Genomic DNA, 19,270 nt, shown 5'->3' with positions numbered 1-19,270 from the left:
CAACCTGTTCTGCAAGTCACGTGATGGTTAATGATGGCTCATTGCGTGATACAATAATTTTTTTTATCAGAGTTTTTCAAATTGACAGTATCATTGTTATAGAGACCAGCTAACAAGAAAAAGAAAAAATATATGCTTTTTTAAAAGTAAAATATGTTGCCATTACCTGCATATCAATATATAGGGTCTTTAAGCAATGCACAGGTTTTTTGGTGTAGGAAGTGTTTCGATTTCTATTTGTAGTCTGTCTATAGTTTGAGTGCTATTGACCAATCACATTTGAGCAGACTGTAAAAGACAAAAGGATTTATTAATTTAATTTGCTGTACATTTCGTGTAAAAACGACCACATTAGTGAACGTGCAGACAACCCATTGTCATGGCAACAAAATAGGCTTTGTAATTTTGAAGAAGTCATCCAAAGGTCAGATGGAACAGATTTTAATCTGTACTGGTAAAACGAGTTTGAGCTGAGAGTCATGCAGGTCACTTGGAGGACCAGCAGGAAGTGAGTTTCTGTGGGCGTGTGCACTACCTAGAATATAATGTCCATTGTTGTGTGCAGAGGATGTTTCTGAGTGCCCCTTTTCCTTTCTTTCCCCTCGGCCTGTTGTTTCTTGGTTGTCCTTCAGCTGCGAGAAGAGTTTGATCGTGGCATTGATGTGCAGCTAGACGAGGAGTACAGTGTTCACGATGTAGCTGCTCTGCTGAAGGAGTTCCTAAGGGATTTGCCGGACCCTCTCCTAACCAAGGAGCTCTACACGGCCTTTATTAACACCACATGTAAGTGTCTTTTCCCACCCCTCCCACTTTCCCTTCTGTTGTCTCCTTATTCCTAACCTCCCGTTGACACCTTTTTTCTCCTTGCGCACTGCAGTGTTGGACTCATATGAGCAGCAGAGTGTCGTTCAACTGCTGATCTACCTTCTCCCAGCATGCAATAGTGACACACTTCACCGCCTGCTGGAGTTCCTGTCCACTGTGGCTGATCATGCCCATGACCAGCAAGATAAAGACGGGCAGGAGGTGAGCAACAGGCTGAAACATCCAAATGTAGAGCCTGTGGACAGTTTAATGGCATTTTGGTTCCACCTCATTGGGAAGAAATTACCAAAGAAGTGATAGGAAGCAGTTTGCGTGGGTGGATTCTGTACATATGTTCCAGAAACAGCACAAGCACTACAAAAACACTGATGTAAGATTACTAAATAGCTTAGTAGTGATTATAACATCCGGGGATAGTGTCAACGGTTGCATTGCTCAAATTTTGCAATTTAGGCTGGGGACTGGACTGGGCCAACTACTCCAAGTTGGGGAAGTCTGCAAAAGTAAATATTTCGGCATCTTTCTCCAGCACACTTGGCCGGTAAAGTTGCAGTGTACGTACGACTGTTCAGACTTGATTGTTGGGAGAAAAAAAGTCATCAAATAATTGTACCCTATTACACTTTTTGTGAACTTTTGCACTGCAAGATAGTTTCGGTACAAAATTTCACAGAAAAAGCAAAAAAGTAGAGCCGATGCTCCACCATGTCAAAAGGAGTTGAAGTGGTTAATCATCTGACTGGGATGCCTCCTGGACACCTCCTATGCCAGGTGTTTTGGGCATTTCATACTGGGATGACCTTGAAGAATTTGGAGGTAGTCCTCCTCCTTCATTATTCTTTGTGCCATGTGGCACTACCACTGGTAGCAAAACAGCTCCAGAACATGATGCTATTGCTACCATGCTTGACAGCTGTAAAGTGTTCATAGGTTTGAAAGCCTCACATTTACTCCTCCACACATACCTCTTTTCAGTGTAGCTCAGTCTTTGTCTGGTCTCACCATAAAACCTCTCTCTAGTAGGCAAATGTCAGTTGAGCTTTAAGGTGTTTGTTATGGAGCAAGGGCTTCTTTCATCATTGGCACCCTCTCGATCCATGGCGATGTAAGACGCTTCACTGTGGACAGTCACGCTGGCGTTCCAGTGGTCTCCATATCGTGGCAGGCTTGAGCTTTGGTGGTTCCTGGGTTGTTTCCTCTCATCTGATTGTGACAGTTTGGGTATTCTTCCAGATCTTGGCAAAGTGCTGACACATCCTAATATCTTTAGTTGTTTAGAAGTTGCCCATTAAGCTTTTGGACTGAACTTGTCAAAACTTCAAAAAATACAAATTTGTGGACTGTGCTTAAAATCCGGCTTAGTGCCGGGAAGCCAAATAATTTAAATGAATTCTAAAAATAAGAGTGGTGAAATATACAGAAAGAATTGTGCTAGAAACGTGTTGATGGTCACCAAAAGCACCTGGTTGAAGTGCAACTTGCTAAGAGACATTTTACAAAATATTAGTGGGGGGTGTGTGAATTTGATCCTGTATGTATACCTTTGACCCTGTGTGGATTAGAGAAAATCCAAGATATATGTATAACAATCCTCCCTGGAAAAAGAACAGTTCAAAGAAATCATTAAAAGCCCAAAATTACCATGACATTCATGTCCATAATGATTGTATGGAAACTTCTGAAGACATCTGTGTATGTGCACTGAGAAAGAAAGTTTATTGTCTCTGGTGATGCATACTTTCATTATCTTTTGCAGGAGAATGTGTGTTGCTGTGTTTACGTGTGAAAGACTGCTTTTTTGGCACACACGTTCACACAGATGGATTTTTGTTTTGTTGTCTCCGTGTGTCTATATACACAAGAGAATGAACCCAAACATCGATGCGTATGATTCTTCCTTCGTGGCTCTAGTATCTCTCTCCGCAACTCTGACAGGAAGTCGGACTGCTTCGAGCTCATCTAGGAAAATATCAGCACTCCTTGGCTGCTTTGTGGTTCTCGTCTCTGTGCTGGGACTGGGAGTGGAAAAGGGAGGAAACTCAACAAGAAATATAAAAAAAAGGAAAAAAAAAAGAAGAAAAATTTGTATTTTAAAAAGCTGTCAAAGCTTTAAATGACTTTTAATTTTAGATGTCGATTGTCCAAAAGTACATGCACTATTACACAACCCAGAGAAAGCCAGAGACAGCTGTCGTGCTCGCCTGCGCTTCGTGTTCAGAAACCCCCATGATGCTAGTTTTCATCTATCTTCAGCTTAAAGTGACAAAAAGCAGAGGGGCGGGTGTTGATAAGAAACACAGCACAGAAGTTGGAAGGGAGATTTTCCAAAGGAATGGATGAGAGATGGTAATGTGAGAGGGAGGAGAAAGTGGGAGGAAGAACTCCCAAGTCTGTGTTATTACAGAAGATCATTTCTGCAGTTCTTTTGGAATTATTAAAAAAAAAAAATCTCCTAATATGGAAGAGAAATGAAAAAATTGTCCCTGGTGTCTGTGATGCAGCCTTTGCTCTTTATCTTTTAAAAATTGTTTTTCACTTTGAATTTCAACACAAATGGAAAATGGATGGAAATTAAATATCACAAATATTGTAATCATACCTCCAGGTAAAACACACACATATGCAAACACACAGACCCATCTACTGTAATATTCTAGCTAAAACTTGGGTTGTCAGCACTTTTGATATGTGAGTGTTTGATGATATGAACCGGTTTGTTTACCATTTGAATGGCGCGCAGCTTTCACGTCTACTTGAAGTAGATACATGGGCAAACGCCAGCACAGTAGTGGTGGAGACCCAGAGAAAAACCCAATAGACCGGAAAAACAGGCAGGAAACAAGAACACAAGGGAGAACACAAAGGAAACACATGGCGTGCACGCATGGCGACTGTTGTTAAAGTAGCACATAACTCAACCCCTCGACCTCACCTCAACACCATTCCGAGTCTTCCGTGTTGTATTGATTACAACTAATCATTAATCTTCTATGTAAACTTTGATGCTGTCCATTAAGTTGTTACTCTTATAAATAGGCGTTACGAATTTTTCTGTTATTTCTCACCCTTTGAAAAACAAAAATGTCTCTAGTTCATGAAATCCTATTTAAAATTTATTGTTAAAAAAAGACGGGTTCTGCTGGAAGTTTCTTCCTAGTAAAAGGGAGTTTTTCCTTCCCACTGTCGCCAAGTGTTTGCCCAAAGGGGCTTGTTTGATAGTTGGAGTTTCTCTCTGTTGTTGTGGGGTCTTTACCTTACAGTATACAGCGCATAGGCAACTGTTACTGTGACTTGGCACTATATAAATATAATATAACTGAATTGTATTGAAAAATAATTTTTCATTAGTTTGGCCTACCATACGGTTGCAGTTCATTTAAATTAATAGTAAAAGACTGAGCCTGAGGAATTACTGAGTGAGCCATTATTAATAGGTTGATACATTTGTGTCCCAGATCACAGGGAACAAGATGACAGCTTTAAACCTCGCCACCATCTTTGGTCCCAACCTCCTCCACAAGCAGAAGAGCACAGACAAGGAGTTCACTGTCCAGAGCTCAGCCAGGGCCGAGGAGAGCACGGCCGTCATCGCCGTGCTGGAAAAGATGATCGCCAGCTACCAAGCACTCTTCATGGTCAGTCGCTGAAGATTTCTAAAAATAAAATACTGTGCAAAAGTCTTGAGCAACCCTCCATTTCTTTCTGTTTTGCTTCCAAGGAGCCAATCTTTGTTGTCATTTTTTTAAGTGGTCTTGAGCAATAGTTCCCTGGGTTTCATTTGGACTTCGGCTGCTTTTTCCACGCATTTTCAGTTCAGCCCTTGTACTTGACAATTTTCTCAAAAGATTTATTTTTTTGGTCTTTTAGCCTTTATTGGCTACAGATAATGTAGATAGACAGGAAAAGCGGGGAGAGAGAGAGGGGAAGACATGCCTCAAAGGACCACGGGTCAGACTCAAACCCAGGCCTACTGCTCTCCAACCATACGGCATATGGTTGCCTGCTCTGTAGGTCCTGTGGATGTTATTCTAGAGCAGACAGAGGATAAAAGCCAGACTGGTGAAAGATAAGAGAAAAAAGCAGAGAAATAGAAAAAAAAAGGGCTAAAAAAAGTTGAGGGTGAAGTAAACAGGGTGTCCAACTGCTGCTTCTGTTTAAAGGCACAATCATATGATACACAGCACCAAAAAGGCAAAACAGAGGGGGGTACACAAACCAATATACAATTTTGCTGTGTGTGTGTATGTGCGTGAGATAAAGAGGCTGTGAGTGTCTGTGTGTGAGTGTTTGTCATAGACCATACTTGAAAACTGAGGGTGAGAGACTGCAATAATACTACCCGACTTAGAGGCAGAGGCATATAGGGAAAGACCCAGGAGGCCCCAGCTGTCCACGGCACACAAGTGAGCTGAAGATCCAGGGCCACACGTCCCGACAACAACAATGCGTCCACCCCAGCCTAGGGAAGAGGGAGGCCCCAGACGGAGCTCTGGGGTGGGATGGAGGTGTCAGGGGACCAGAGGCAGCGAGCAGCCAACCCCGCCGGAGGCTGGCTCCCCCAGCACAAGCCGAAGATGGGGCTACAGACCCCGGAGAACCACCCAAACCCTGGCAGAGCCCCCGCCACATGATGAAGAGGCCCAAGCCACCCTGGACCACAACCCCTCTTAAATGCCCAATCAGGCACCACAGACCCACCAAGTGCCCAAGTCCTTGGGGGGGAGATGACATAAAAGGCAGTCAACATCTAAAGAAGAGCTTTGAAAGTCCTTCAAGAAGCCTGGAGAACTCTTCCTGAAGACTACTGAAAACTAGGGAGTTCATGCTGGTTGAAGAATAAAGGTGGTGGTCAGTAGGAGAGAGGGGGTGGCTCAAGGCCTTAGCACAGGATAGGATGAAAATCTTCTCTGTTGTGTCTTGTGTGCTGATGAAAATGGAATTTGGCCTTTGGTAATGAGACAGACGAGAAGGAAAAGATGAGATAAAGTAAAAATTTAGAAAAACAAAAAAGCAAAAAACTGACTGAACCAAATATGCAGAGGAATCAAAAAGGTCTTAAAGTTTTCATCCAGATACTTGAACCTGTTTTTCCAAAATAAAAGCCGAACATTCATGCATTAAATCCTTTATTTGCTGTCAGAAGAGGTCACAGTATTACACAGATTACTGCCTCATCAGTTGCTTTTGTTCTTTTCTGTCCCTCAAACGGGAAGACAGTTTGGGTCATTTCAGGTCCGCAACTTTGAAACTCTAATGTTTTGTAATCTGCCACGGAGGCTTACATTCCTGCAGTAAGCCAATGAAGAGCCATTAATCGCATAAAGTGAATTGGGACTGACTTGCGCAGTCTTAGAGAGTAAAAACAGATTTGTAGGCAGCTCAAGTTCTATGAATGACATCTGAAAGTTGTTTTGTAACCTGCTTATGTCTGAATTTGTTAGTGAGCGACATTTACTTTCAAAGCATTTCAGGATGGGAGTCATTTGCAGACGTTAGGTTTTTGGACGGTGCTCTTCATCTTAATCCGCATGTCTGATAAGCATAAAAATCAGCTAATTAGAAGATCAGATTAAGAAGTCCACTGGAAATGAAGGTAACAAGGCACATCATTAACTTATTATCGTTTCTTCCCATCATACTGAGGCAAGCAAAAGGGAAAAATAAAGTTTTCATTACTAGAAATCCAGTACATTTTGATATCCTTGCAGTAGAAAGGACTACAAGGATCTGACCATTCTTTAGAAGATAAATGCAGCAGCGGTGGGTGGATTTTAAGTATTCAGTTATTTTGCTTACGTTGTTTTATGCAGGTTCCTCCTGATCTGCAAAACGAAGTTTTAATGAGCCTTTTGGAGACCGATCCAGATGTGGTCGACTACCTTCTGAGGAGAAAAGCATCTCAGTGAGTTACACCTATAGAGCGCTTAGTCTTGTGTTTCCCTTTCCTTCAGTCTCCGACTATTTTAACCCATTTTAATTATTTTTTTCCTCCCACAGGAGTCCGGACCTGTTACAGCCAGAGGAGCCCTTCGTCCTGAGCGAGCGACATTCGTCCAGCGACTCCAACAAGGCGTCGAGTGGTGAAGTGTCCCCTTATGATAACAACTCCCCGGTCCTGAGTGAGCGCAGAGGGGAACCAGGGAGCCCGGCCAGTGAGCAGCTCTACCGCGTCCCAGAACAGTACTCTCTAGTGGGGCAGACCGGAGCTGTCACTTGGGGTTATAAAGGTGAGAGATGCACAATGTCTGGTATTTACAGAGATAGGTGATTAGCACGTGTTATCACACTTTGGCCTTTCTTCTTGGGTATCAGCAACATGTCTCATAATAAATGTACTGTATAACTCAGAAGTGGCAGGAATTTGACCTCTCTTGTGCCTTTTTCAGAAGAACATGCTAACATTTGGGGCACATGGCACAGTACTCTGAAATCGGCACTCAAGAATCAAACATATACAGGTAAACAATTTTCAAATCAGTCCATGCCCGCTGCAAATTTTGTTTCAAGTGCCTAATGAGCCAGAGCGCTATGCGCTTGAGACATGGTGTTAGTTATTAACCATGACGGGAACAGATCTGAAGCACATAGCCAGGCAGCACATACGATCCTGGTTAAAAACTAATAAACCATTGACTGTATAAAAGGATTGCTAGAGTCTCCGTGACGATACCCATTGGTTTGTGGGCTGGCATTTTGAAACACTGGGTTTATCACTGTAACCACTACAATTTTGTTACTTTTTAGAGCCCAAACTAGCCAAATTTGGAGTTAACTAAGCTAATCCTTGGAAGCTTGTGTAGCAACCTACATCAACAGACTACATGTACCTTGATACATTTTTAGCTTTAATAGAGAAAGAAAGGTGGTGCCATTAAGTTTTACCCAGACTGGAAGAGGAAGAGTAGTCATAGCTTTCTATTGACTTGTTTAGGTTAAAGATACCTCATGTGCTAGCCAAAAACTAAAAAAATACCTAAAAGTCATAAGATGCCGGAAGCAGGAAGAAAGGCAAAACTGGGGACTCTAATTTTTGAATTCTACACTTTATATAATTTTTGATATTTCAGTAATAATAGGTCAAATATTCAGTTGTCATTTTCAAGTTACTATGTTTTTATAGGTTTAGCTGAAGTTTAGCTTTTGACCGCGTTGGCAAGTACCTTAGGTAAAGGCAGCAACTTTTTTAACACCTAAAATTCAGTAACCTAAAGGCATTTTTTAGCATGTCAGCCCCTAGTTTTAGGGCTGAGTGGCTTTTTCTCTTTCAGTGGGCATGGTTTTCAGAGTATGACACGTTATACTCCCCATCCCCCGATTCAGTTGTGATAAACTTAAAATAAGCTACAGAAACCAGAAATCTTTTTGCACAAGGCTGTACTTTCACAACCATGTCTCATCACAAACCCCCCAAACCAGTGCTTTTAAGGCTTTGTTCTGTATTTACTGATGACTCACCATGGATACACATTTTTGTGACCGTTAAGTTACGAATGGGTAACGTACACTGAACGTGGCACATGAAAAAACTGCAAATCGTGAACATAACATTGCATTTGCAGGGGGATGCCGGATATGGGAATAATACTAAATAATAAAGGTTTTTAGAACCTTATAGATGTTATTACTTACTGTATGTGTGTATATGTGGTTTTGTTAAGATTAAGGAGGAGATAGGACACATGCAGACATATGTACATAAATGTGTATGTATATGTATATTCATACATATACAGATGATGATTATAATAAGATGATTGAGAATTCTAGTGATTCAATCTACCAAAAATAGGTTTATGTAGTAAATTAGTGTTTGGTTTATTATCAATAACATAAAAAATTAATTGTTAATAAAAGCCTTTCTTACATTTCTTTGTACAGTTTTATATCAGTCACTAACTGGAGATGTGTGTCTCCCTCAATATTCATTGACAATCTTACTGATGAAGTGATGCTCTCTTCTTAGGTTCCCATAGCAACATGTCAGAAGGAAGCTCCCGCAGCTCACAGGAAGGTCTCGATGGACTCCATAGTGATAGCAGGCATCAGACAGCAGTACAACGGACTCAGACAACGCCTGACATCTCCGAGTGCAGACTCCACCCACCGGTCACCAGAGTGTGCACCAACCCTCATGCGGACAAGGGGCGACCACGCCTGCAGCTAAACATCAACCCTCCTGTGACTTCGCAAAGGGGACATGGAGTTAACTCGACCCTCAGGCCTCAAGCCGGAGTGAACACTGGAGAAGGCGGCCCCCTCGATGGACGCTCTCCTCCCCCTTATAATGCGCATCATCGACTGGCTAGCTCACAAAGTACCCCTCAGCTTGCGACGGCTCAGCAGCCACACGGGAGGTCGAGCGCAGGGCAGAGCAACTCGGCTTCAACAACAGAAGCCCCGGTGGTTGCACAGAGTCCAGAGTGGCAGGAGTGGCAGAGGGACCGGTGGCAGATATGGCAACTGCTATCCTCGGACAATGCTGACACACTGCCAGAAACTCTGGTGTGATTTCAGACAATGTACTCTGTCTCAGCCTCTTCTGGCCAATCAAAGACAAGATCAAACCTCTCCAAGGACAATCACTCCTTATCCCTATCCTTTCCCTTTTTATTTCTGCTGCCCTCTCATCCATTCACTCACTGATTTCCTGCTTTCTATGAACATCATGTGCTGTCCTGCAACTTAGCGCTGTGGCGTTGTTGTTTACGTGTGCAGCTGCTGCCTCCAACAGACTTTTACATCCAGGAGCCACTAGTATTTGTTGATCTGAACGGATGTTAAAAAAGTTGCTCAATTTCCTGGCCCATATATTATGTCAACATTTAGTTAGGAGCATTTTTTAAAAATGCCTACCCGAAATACCTCAAAAAATCCGTTCAGAATATTTTCAGATTTTCTATTTTGAGCGACGTCAGTCTTCATATCTCAATGGAGAATATTAGGAAAACATTTTTTAAGTTTTTTACATTTTAATTTCATCATTTTTACATTGGTCACCACACACTAAGATGTACGCGTTAGTAACTGCTGCTAATTACAGACTTGTTGTGTGTATACTAATGATGTAATTCAGCGGCATCTTTCTGAAAAGATCAAATGTTGAGTTGCTTTTTGATGTCAGATTACCTTTGACTGTATATATATGTATATGAATACACAAATTGTTGACAGACGTGCTTAAATATTATATGTAAAGTGTATAATTTGCCTAAAAGTATCTACCTAAATGTAAGTCAGCCCCTTAATCGGCAGTCCAGATGTTGGTGTTTGTCAGACTGCTGTTTCTGTCTTTAATATTGAATGTAAAATGCTTCACTTGCAGTAAGACGCTTAAACCTAATTATGAAGCAATCTGCTGTAAGTTTGCTTGTGCTCTCACCACCTGCTGCACTGCAGAAACAATGTGCCAAAGTATCTCTCTCTCTCTCTTTTTAAACTAAAGGATCATTGTTGTTCAGTTGTGTTCATTCCATCCATTTGGTTATTTCTAGTAAGACTCAAGAGTTAAGTTACTGGCATTTTTATCAAGAATTTCATATTTTAGCACAAAGCATAAACTGTAAATAATAGATGGAAGTAGCCACTAGCTCTGAAATTCTCCAGGTTAGCATTTTTGCCAAAACTGGACATTATGAATAAAGATTGGATCTGATTGAAACTGAGGGAAACCACACGCTCACTGAGGTGTTATCGTTACTGACAGGTCATCAGAAAAGGGACAGAGCATGCTCACTGGCTGACTCTAGTAAGTACCATAATTAATAAACTGGGCATCGTGTTTCATTAAGAATGACTTGAAACTAGCAAATGAGCCCATAAACTAGAAAAGTGTTTACCGAGCCCACAGATCAAATGAGCCGAAGGGTGTTTTCCCCACTGACTTCCATACAGTTTTAAATTATTTTGAATCCAGCACTATTGCCCCCTGTTGGCCATTAAAATGAAACTTGTGCATTGGTTTTATATTTCAGAAGCTTTTATAAAAGTCTACGGTACTGAAACAGGAATTCGTTGTCATATTTCCATTCCTAAAACTGCTAAATTAGAATTATGTATTAATCAACATTTAAACCTTTTTGTGGATATTTATTACATTTTTCACGGATACAAAAACTGTACACGTCAGTCAGAGCTAGGTTTAAGTGTTTTCTGAGAATTTCTTAGCCATGTAGAATCAGAAGGTTGAATCTGGAAGTGTTGAAATTTGCCATCATTACAAATATTTTACAGAGCAGATGTCTTTTTATTCTTCAAAATATTCTTAAAACTTACAATTTATTGTATTATTTGATTTGAATTTCTGCTTAAAGTGTTGCTTATATCATAACATGATCAAAAAGTCATTGGTGCAAGCTGGATATCCCAGCTAGGTATAAACTAATTTCCTGTCTACTAGCAATGATGTGTTTTTCCAGGAATCCTAAAAAGAAATTATGATGCTTTTGTGGTCCAAGTGTTATGCTGGAAAAAAAAAAAGCTTTCATGTGATGTTTTCTCACTTCTGTGTGGCACTGCTGTTGCTAATTAAGGTGGAAGGCAACTTTGTGAATATCTGTTTTTATAATAATCTACACCCACAGCCAACCTGTCCAACTCTTCTCAAATGTCGTAGTCAAGTGGGTATTTGCTGGCAAATATTTCACATTTTCTCATCTTAAGGTGTAATATTTGCTTATATGGAGCCACTTCAGCATTAAATAGGAAGATGGACTATGAATCATCATCACATTTTATTTTCTTCAACTTTGACAAGTCAATGGAAATGAGCCTCTCACACGTGCAAGAAATGCACGGATTGTGGAAAGGCCTATGGCGCCATCTGTTGACAGACTCTGCACGTTAGCCTGTTGCTGCTCTTACAGTTCACAATTTCCATGGGATCCATCTATCCATCTGTACTCAGTTTAAAATCAAAGCTTGTGATTATATTTTTGTGAAAACATGCAAATCTATGTCAGGAAATAAACGTGCCATAGGTCTTGCTTTTTAAAGCTGTTTCTCCATGCAGTGCTTAAGGTTCATTGTGAATCTTCTGTATTATTTTATTTTCTCTTTAGTGTTGTAATATCAAAATACAATATAACAAGTTTTATTCAGAAAAGAGGCAGTTGTTCAGTAACCACCATGGTCTTGGCTTTCCCCAGATCGAGATGTTTGTCTTGTCGATGTCACGTTGTAACTCCAAGAAACGTTGTGCTGTTGTGTTCTGTTTTTATATTTTGGTGGGGTTTACTGGGTCCAAGTTGTAATGGAATGTCTGGTATTTGCTTTTTGTACTGCGAGTCCTCATCAGTATGCTACAATGGAATTAAATATGACAACGTTTACAACTGTTGTGCATTTCTATTATATAGCATGCTGTGGTGTAGCATGTTGTTATCCATGATAGTGTTGTTCAGTTGATTTTACTGTACAATCTATCATGTAACAGTATTTTTTAATAGTATTTTACAATCTAGTCTTTTACACAGATATACGCACGCAGTAATATTTTATGGAAAAGGTGGTTGTACCATAGTTTATTATAATATTGTATAGATATATATATATATATATATATATATATATATATATATATATATATATATATATATATATATAATAATACATCTGTAATACAGTGGCATAGTTTCCATACTCAAAAAACACAAATAAACACCTTTAGTTAACTAAAAATACCAGATTTGCCTCAATACAAAGCTAATCATAATAATTGTTGTTTTATGTTATATTGTTTCTATTTTACTTAATTTTTTGTAGAAACTATAACATTCTGTTTGTACATGTGTGTTTTTTTGCTGCTGATACAACCAAATTCCCCCTTATGGGACAATTAAAGGATTATTCTATTCTAACAACCAACTGCACACAAAAATGAGAGCTTTACAGATATATTAATAATGCCCAACATATCAGTTGATTATTATTTTCTATAGCTGTATAAGCATTTAAAATGGCCAGTAAATGAAAAATTTTAAATCAAAGAAAAAATAAAAGGCAGCAGAGACATGCTTCAACCATGTTATGAGTGTTGATCGTGCAGAGGTTGACCACTAGAAGGCACTCTGCAACTTCCCTGTTGGCAACACATGCTTGGAACTCCAGAAACACAATAACCAACTGATCCGAGCAGAGGCGGATATAAGAAATATTAACGACATCTGTTTATGTTTTGCTTATTCAAAAATATAAGTCAATATTGTGGATTTTAAAATATTAGTATATCACAACAATCTCAGAAAAATTCTATATCAGTTGGGCTCAAAATAAGATTTATTTATATAAAAAGATATTACAAGACATATTTAGAGAAAATAATAATTAAGAATACACAACAAAATCTTAATTCTTCATGAAAACTATTCCACTAGTTTACTCCTCTGACAGATCTATTTGTCAAGGGCTGCGACGGCAGACCGTGGAGTTGTAGAGAAAGTAGGGCCCAAACGCGAGACTCTAGTGAAGGACAGTGGATTTATTTATGGTGAGTGGACAGAAACGACAACTATATACAATTCAAGCACTGTGACTCCTGTGGCGATTCCTCTATGAATCCCACACAGTGCACGTGTCCATAGCAGTGAAAAGGTGACAACTCCAAAACCCCGATTCCACTCCGTGATTTCCCCTCGTGACGACATTCCTGACTCCGAGTCCTGGTGACACAAAAACACACACAGCTCAGCAGGCAGCCTTTAGTAGCGAAGCTGTTCACAACACACTAATCTACGGAGGTACTTAACAGGTTCGACTTAGTATAATCCCACGCCGACTGGAGCTCCGCCACCTTACATAAGACGCTCCTCATGAAGCCATCAGTTGCAGCTGGTGAGGGCTAATGAGCGGCAGTCCCCAGTGCGGGAACACTTCCGGGTCGCAGTCCCCTCAGCGACCCCAAAACATCCCGGAGCACACAGGGAGGAAGGACAAAAAGAAAGGGAGAGAAAACCACCAAAACATAACATACGGAAAACATATACAAGAAATACATGAGCTCTGGGTCATCAGACCCAGACCATGACAGTACCCCACCTCTAAGGGTCGGCTCCCAACGACCCGAAAAACAAACACAAAACAAAACCACAGTACGACCATCCCAGGGCGGGTGGCGGGGGGGTCCAGGACGGAGGGCCCCAAAACCTCTCCGACAACACTAGACAACAAAAAAGAAAAACCAAGTTCAATAGTCCAACCACTGCCCTAGTGGCAGCAACAGTTCTGGCGGCCGACCCAATGGACAGCAAAACAGGCGAAGCCCGCTGTGGGTCAGGCAGTGGTGGAAAAACAGTTCAGGTGGCCTACCTCGGGTCCAGTGGCAGCAACCGAGCACGTCAGACGGCCTGCCATGGGTCCAATAGCGGAAAAGTTCAGGTGGCCAACCACACGCCCAGTGGTGGCGGTGTTGCAGCACCGGCAGGCAGCCATGGGTCCGGCAGCAGCGGCGAAATGGTTCCAGTGGCCTGCCACGCGTCCAGTGGTGGTGGCACTGCAGCTCTGGCGGCCTGCCATGGGCCCAATGGCGGTGGCGCTGCAGCTCCGGCGGGCGGCCACGGATCCGGTGGCAGCAGAGTGGCAGCTCTGGTGGCCTGCCACAGCCCCGGTGGCGACGGCGTTGCAGCTCCGGCGGGCGGCAACAGGTCCGGCGGCAGCGTTGCAGCTCTGGTGGCCCGCCACGAGTGCGGCGGCGGTGCAGCTCCGGTGAACAACGGTGTAGAATGGCCCGTGATCCCCGACGCGCTGGACGTGGACGCCGTGGAGGGCGCGCTGGACGTGGACGGCGTGGAGGGCGCGCTGGACGTGGAGCTGCATCCGGCACACTGGCCTTCAGCTCTGGCTGAGCGGGTCCCTCCAGCACGCTGAGTCCCTCCGCAGGTAGCACGGGCTCCTCCCGCTCGCAGAGCTCCTGCTCTGGCTCGCCGAGCTCCTCAGCAGGCGGCGCGGGCTCCTGCTGCGGCTCGGTGCGGGCAACTCTGCTGGCGGCGCGGGCAACTCTGCTGGCGGCGCGGGCAACTCTGCTGGCGGCGCGGGCACCTCGCACTCGCCGAGCTCCTTAACCGGTGGCGTGGGCCCTTCCGACAACATTGCCACAACAGACGGTGATGATGGTGATACAGCAGCGGGCGGTGGAGATGACGGCAGTGTAGTTGATGTGGATGGTGAAACAGATGATAGCTGAAGCAGCCCCTCGGACCCTTCAGCAAAGACAGATGCGTGACCAGCAGGTATCGAGATCTCTGGTAAAGATGAAGTTGGTTGAGACAGCACAGGGCTCACAGCCAGCTCGTGATGCCGCGGCTGGGGCTGTGCGGGGCAGTCAGCCTGTTCCAGCCCAGGTAAACAGTCCTCACTTGGCAGACTGAGCTCCTCTGAACATCCTGCAGGGGATCGGAGGGGCTGGGCAGCTGGCTGTGCTACGGCTACAGGCTGGGCAGCTGGCTGTGCTACGGCTACTGGCTGGGCAGCTGGCTGGGCAGCTGGCTGTGCTACGGCTACTGGCTGGGCAGCTGGCTGTGCTACGGCTACTGGCTGGGCAGCTGGCTGTGCTACGGCTACTGGCTGGGCAGCTGGCTGTGCTACGGCTACTGGCTGGGCAGCTGGCTGTGCTACGGCTACTGGCTGGCTAGCTGGCTGTGCTACGGCTACTGGCTGGGCAGCTGGCTGTGCTACGGCTACTGGCTGGGCAGCTGGCTGTGCTACGGCTACTGGCTGGGCAGCTGGCTGTGCTACGGCTACTGGCTGGGCAGCTGGCTGTGCTACGGCTACTGGCTGGGCAGCTGGCTGTGCTACGGCTACTGGCTGGGCAGCTGGCTGTGCTACGGCTACTGGCTGGGCAGCTGGCTGTGCTACGGCTACTGGCTGGGCAGCTGGCTGTGCTACGGCTACTGGCTGGCTAGCTGGCTGTGCTACGGCTACTGGCTGGGCAGCTGGCTGTGCTACGGCTACTGGCTGGGCAGCTGGCTGTGCTACGGCTACTGGCTGGGCAGCAGGCTGTGCTACGGCTACTGGCTGGGCAGCAGGCTGTGCTACGGCTACTGGCTGGGCAGCAGACTGAGTTACTGGCTGGGCAGCAGACTGAGTTACTGGCTGGGCAGCAGACTGAGTTACTAGCTGATCAGTAGCCACAACAACATCTTTTAGATTTACACTTTCATAGTCCAATGACTCAGGGTTAACAGCCTCAAAAATTAAGGCTCCATCCTCGGATGGGGAGCAAGGGAAATGGTTTTCAATACTCTCTACACTAATTAATGACCCAGAATTAGCTGCCAGTTCCTTTTCATCTTCTGGCCAATCAGAATTTTCAAGCTTATTCTCCATTGTGGGCCTCGAGTTCCCAGTCACAGACTGGGCGCGGTCCTTGGGTTCAGAAGAAACTGTCTCATCCTGTTCATCTGCGATTAGACTCTTAATGACAGGATCTAGAGAAACAATTGAGTCCGGTTTACTCACAGCGGTGATGAACACTGTCGGACCATCGCCGGCTGGCCCGGCTGAAGCCGCTGGAGTGGGTTGAGGTGAGATGGGGAGAGCTAATGGCTGAACTGCAGACTGTGCTGATGGTGGAGTGAATGGTGGCACAGCAACAGCAATAGGTTGAGCAGAGAGAGAAGCAGTCAGTAGGGGTAAAGGCAGCGAGGTACAATCTGTAGCAACGCTCTCTATCTCCGTCACAGGGAAAGAATTTAACACACTAATAGAGTTCATTTTACTCCCAGCGGCATCCACAGCTGCTGGAGTGGGTAGTGGAATGGAGGCTGCTGTAGGTGGGGTAGATGATTGGGCAGCTGCCTGAGTTACAGGCTTGGCGGTCTCACAGTGCCTGAGTAAACAAACAGATGGAGTGAAAAATGAAAAATTGTCCTTATGACTCACCACAGCCGGTTGTTGTGAAGTCCGGGAATCCGGCTGCGGTGAAGAGCGCCGGCGGCGCGAGCGTCGCTTCTTTGACGATGCCGGGGCCGGCGTGTCAGGCTGCGGATCCCCCAGCTGGTCGGGCTGAAGAGCAGCTTGAATAGGAGAGTGGAGGTGGAGCGTGTTAGCTAGAAAGTCCGCGACGATCGGATAGAGCGTATCCAGTACCCAAGGGAAGCAAGACAGCGTCTCCTTCAGCCGCTTTTCCACGGCGCGACGAAATCCTTCCTCGTGCGCTTCCAGCCAAAGGTTGCATTGTCTATTTACCTTATCCGTTACCTCCCTCCTGAACCTCTCCGATGAGTCCGCTGGGTCCATGTTTGGCGGGATCATTCTGTCAAGGGCTGCGACGGCAGACCGTGGAGCTGTAGAGAAAGTAGGGCCCAAACGCGAGACTCTAGTGAAGGACAGTGGATTTATTTATGGTGAGTGGACAGAAACGACAACTATATACAATTCAAGCACTGTGACTCCTGTGGCGATTCCTCTATGAATCCCACACAGTGCACGTGTCCATAGCAGTGAAAAGGTGACAACTCCAAAAACCCCGATTCCACTCCGTGATTTCCCCTCGTGACGACGTTCCTGACTCCCGAGTCCTGGTGACACAAAAACACACACAGCTCAGCAGGCAGCCTTTGGTAGCGAAGACGTTCACAACACACTAATCTACGGAGGTACTTAACAGGTTCGACTTAGTATAATCCCGCGCCGACTGGAGCTCCGCCACCTTCTTAAATAAGACGCTCCTCATGAAGCCATCAGCTGCAGCTGGTGAGGGCTAATGAGCGGCAGATGCGGCAGTCCCCAGTGCGGGAACACTTCCGGGTCGCAGTCCCCTCAGCGACCCCAAAACATCCGGGAGCACACAGGGAGAAAGGACAAAAAAAGGGAGAGAAAACCACCAAAACATAACATACGGAAAAACATATACAAGAAATACATGAGCTCTGGGTCATCAGACCCAGACCATGACACTATTTTTAATATTTTCCTGACTATTGTTGGACACCTTTCATAATTGAACAAATACTGACATTGATACTTGCAATTAAGAAACTGTACCCAACTGTACTTTCATTTCCCAGACCATTACTTGAACTCTAATTTCAAACTTTTGTCTTATAAGCCTTAAATTCTCAATTGAAGAACCCGGTGCGCTAAATTTTATAATTAAACAACAGAACTGTACTACATTGTAGCTATACTACAATATTAAACTAATGTTAGACTAGTATTGATATCTGACTCCACCAGTCTGTTTACCATAAATACTGCACTGTTAAGAAATTTCAGAGGAGCTCGTCCATGGCTTCATGCTTCAACGGTCGTGGTAATGCTAGCTGCAGGTCCTTCTCTGAATTTATCTTTCAAGCCATCGCATGTGATACACTCAGCAGTTTTTAGATATATTTTGTGTTTGTCCGAGTGTTTCCTCAGATTTGATGTGCTCCAATGGCCAGCTTTGCATTTGACACTACAAATGTCGCAGAAAGTGTTGTCTGTGTTGACCTTTGAAAAGTGTAACCACATCGCTTTCGGCTCGCTGCTGCTGCCATTGCCTTGTGTATTTGTTGTTCTTCAACACTTTATGGTATGTTTATGTTTATTTGAGAATGGACAATGCATATTAATTAAAATAAGCACTTGAATTTATCATGTAAATGTGCCAGATTGAGCCATACTGGCTAATTTTCATCTGGAGATGATCTTGCTATATTCCTGTGACCCAAATGAGCTCTGGTACAAAAACTTGGCATCTATTGATTTTCTGAGAAACAGTACTTACTAGTAGCTGGTTATCCTCAAAAGTTCCTAGTTCAGCACACAACGCAACCCCCCTCCCCACATTACATATGACACATTACGTAGATTACAAGCTAGTTATCTTCATGTAGCATGTACTAGCAAAGACCCGTTAGCTAATACATTATTAACATAAGAAAACATTAGCATAAGAAACAGAGGATTATTCAGAGATTTTTTGAATTTTCATATTCAAATAAAACACAAGTAACATGCTGTCAAAATGCTTCCACTTATCCTACAGAAACATGGTCCTTTGTACATCTCATTACGCATTGCCTCATAGCTTAAATTTTAGGTATCGTTTTACTAGCATATAGATACCCCAAATAGGTATGTTAATGACTGTCCACTGGCTGCAATACAAAGTCAGTGTAGAGAATCGGTTTGGTCTTGCAATACGTCTTACAATTGCACAACAATTGCAACTCCAACTGTGCAACTGTCTCTGTTAGTTTGCTAGCGTACTGATTGTTTCTTGATTTTGCATGATAAACTGATTTCTTCCTTCTGGGGTCACCAAAGCAAATTATCTTCTTCCATCTTATGTCCAGTATCCTTTTCTGTCACACCAACTCTTTGCATGTCCAAAACTTATGTCATAGCAGGTCTCGCTACCATTTTGTTAACCTTCCCTTTCACTCTTGCTGCCAGCCTTTTTCTCACAAATCACCCCTGACGCTTGTGTTCACCCACTCAAATGTTCTCTGCACTCTCTTCTTCACCC

At 43.9% G+C, this 19,270-nt stretch overlaps 2 protein-coding genes across 6 annotated transcripts in view; one reads left to right on the top strand and one right to left on the bottom strand.

The window, feature by feature from the left end:
- The window catches only part of LOC134620304 (rho GTPase-activating protein 6-like), a 105,876-nt gene extending 93,721 nt beyond the window's left edge, over positions 1-12,155 (top strand). For 4 of the 5 annotated variants that reach the window (XM_063466385.1, XM_063466388.1, XM_063466387.1 and 1 more), the window contains 7 exons: positions 633-783; positions 878-1,026; positions 4,281-4,460; positions 6,636-6,727; positions 6,823-7,052; positions 7,212-7,283; positions 8,789-12,155. In XM_063466385.1, the coding sequence (XP_063322455.1) occupies positions 633-783; positions 878-1,026; positions 4,281-4,460; positions 6,636-6,727; positions 6,823-7,052; positions 7,212-7,283; positions 8,789-9,333 (1,419 nt within the window). In that variant the 3' untranslated portion in view covers positions 9,334-12,155. The remainder of the gene's footprint in view (positions 1-632; positions 784-877; positions 1,027-4,280; positions 4,461-6,635; positions 6,728-6,822; positions 7,053-7,211; positions 7,284-8,788) is intronic. The other variant, XM_063466386.1, reaches the window with a different exon arrangement.
- Positions 12,156-13,099: 944 nt separating this feature from the next.
- On the bottom strand, positions 13,100-17,505 carry LOC134620600 (proline-rich protein 36-like). Its single transcript, XM_063466818.2, has 3 exons — positions 17,424-17,505; positions 13,569-17,336; positions 13,100-13,481 (listed from the first exon to the last, which is right to left on the bottom strand). Exon 2 carries the CDS (start codon positions 17,068-17,070, stop codon positions 14,650-14,652), a length of 2,421 nt encoding a protein of 806 aa, XP_063322888.1. The 5' UTR covers positions 17,071-17,336; positions 17,424-17,505; the 3' UTR covers positions 13,100-13,481; positions 13,569-14,649.
- Positions 17,506-19,270: the final 1,765 nt, after the last annotated feature.

Source organism: Pelmatolapia mariae, linkage group LG23 (assembly GCF_036321145.2).
Source record: "Pelmatolapia mariae isolate MD_Pm_ZW linkage group LG23, Pm_UMD_F_2, whole genome shotgun sequence".
Taxonomy (NCBI): domain Eukaryota; kingdom Metazoa; phylum Chordata; class Actinopteri; order Cichliformes; family Cichlidae; genus Pelmatolapia; species Pelmatolapia mariae.
The sequence above is the reverse complement of the archived record's forward strand: the minus strand, read 5'-3'. Positions and strand labels throughout refer to the sequence as shown.

Excerpts from the sequence above, each read along its gene's own strand:
- LOC134620600 (XM_063466818.2), bottom strand. The coding sequence starts at position 17,070 with ATGATCCCGCCAAACATGGACCCAGCGGACTCATCGGAGAGGTTCAGG.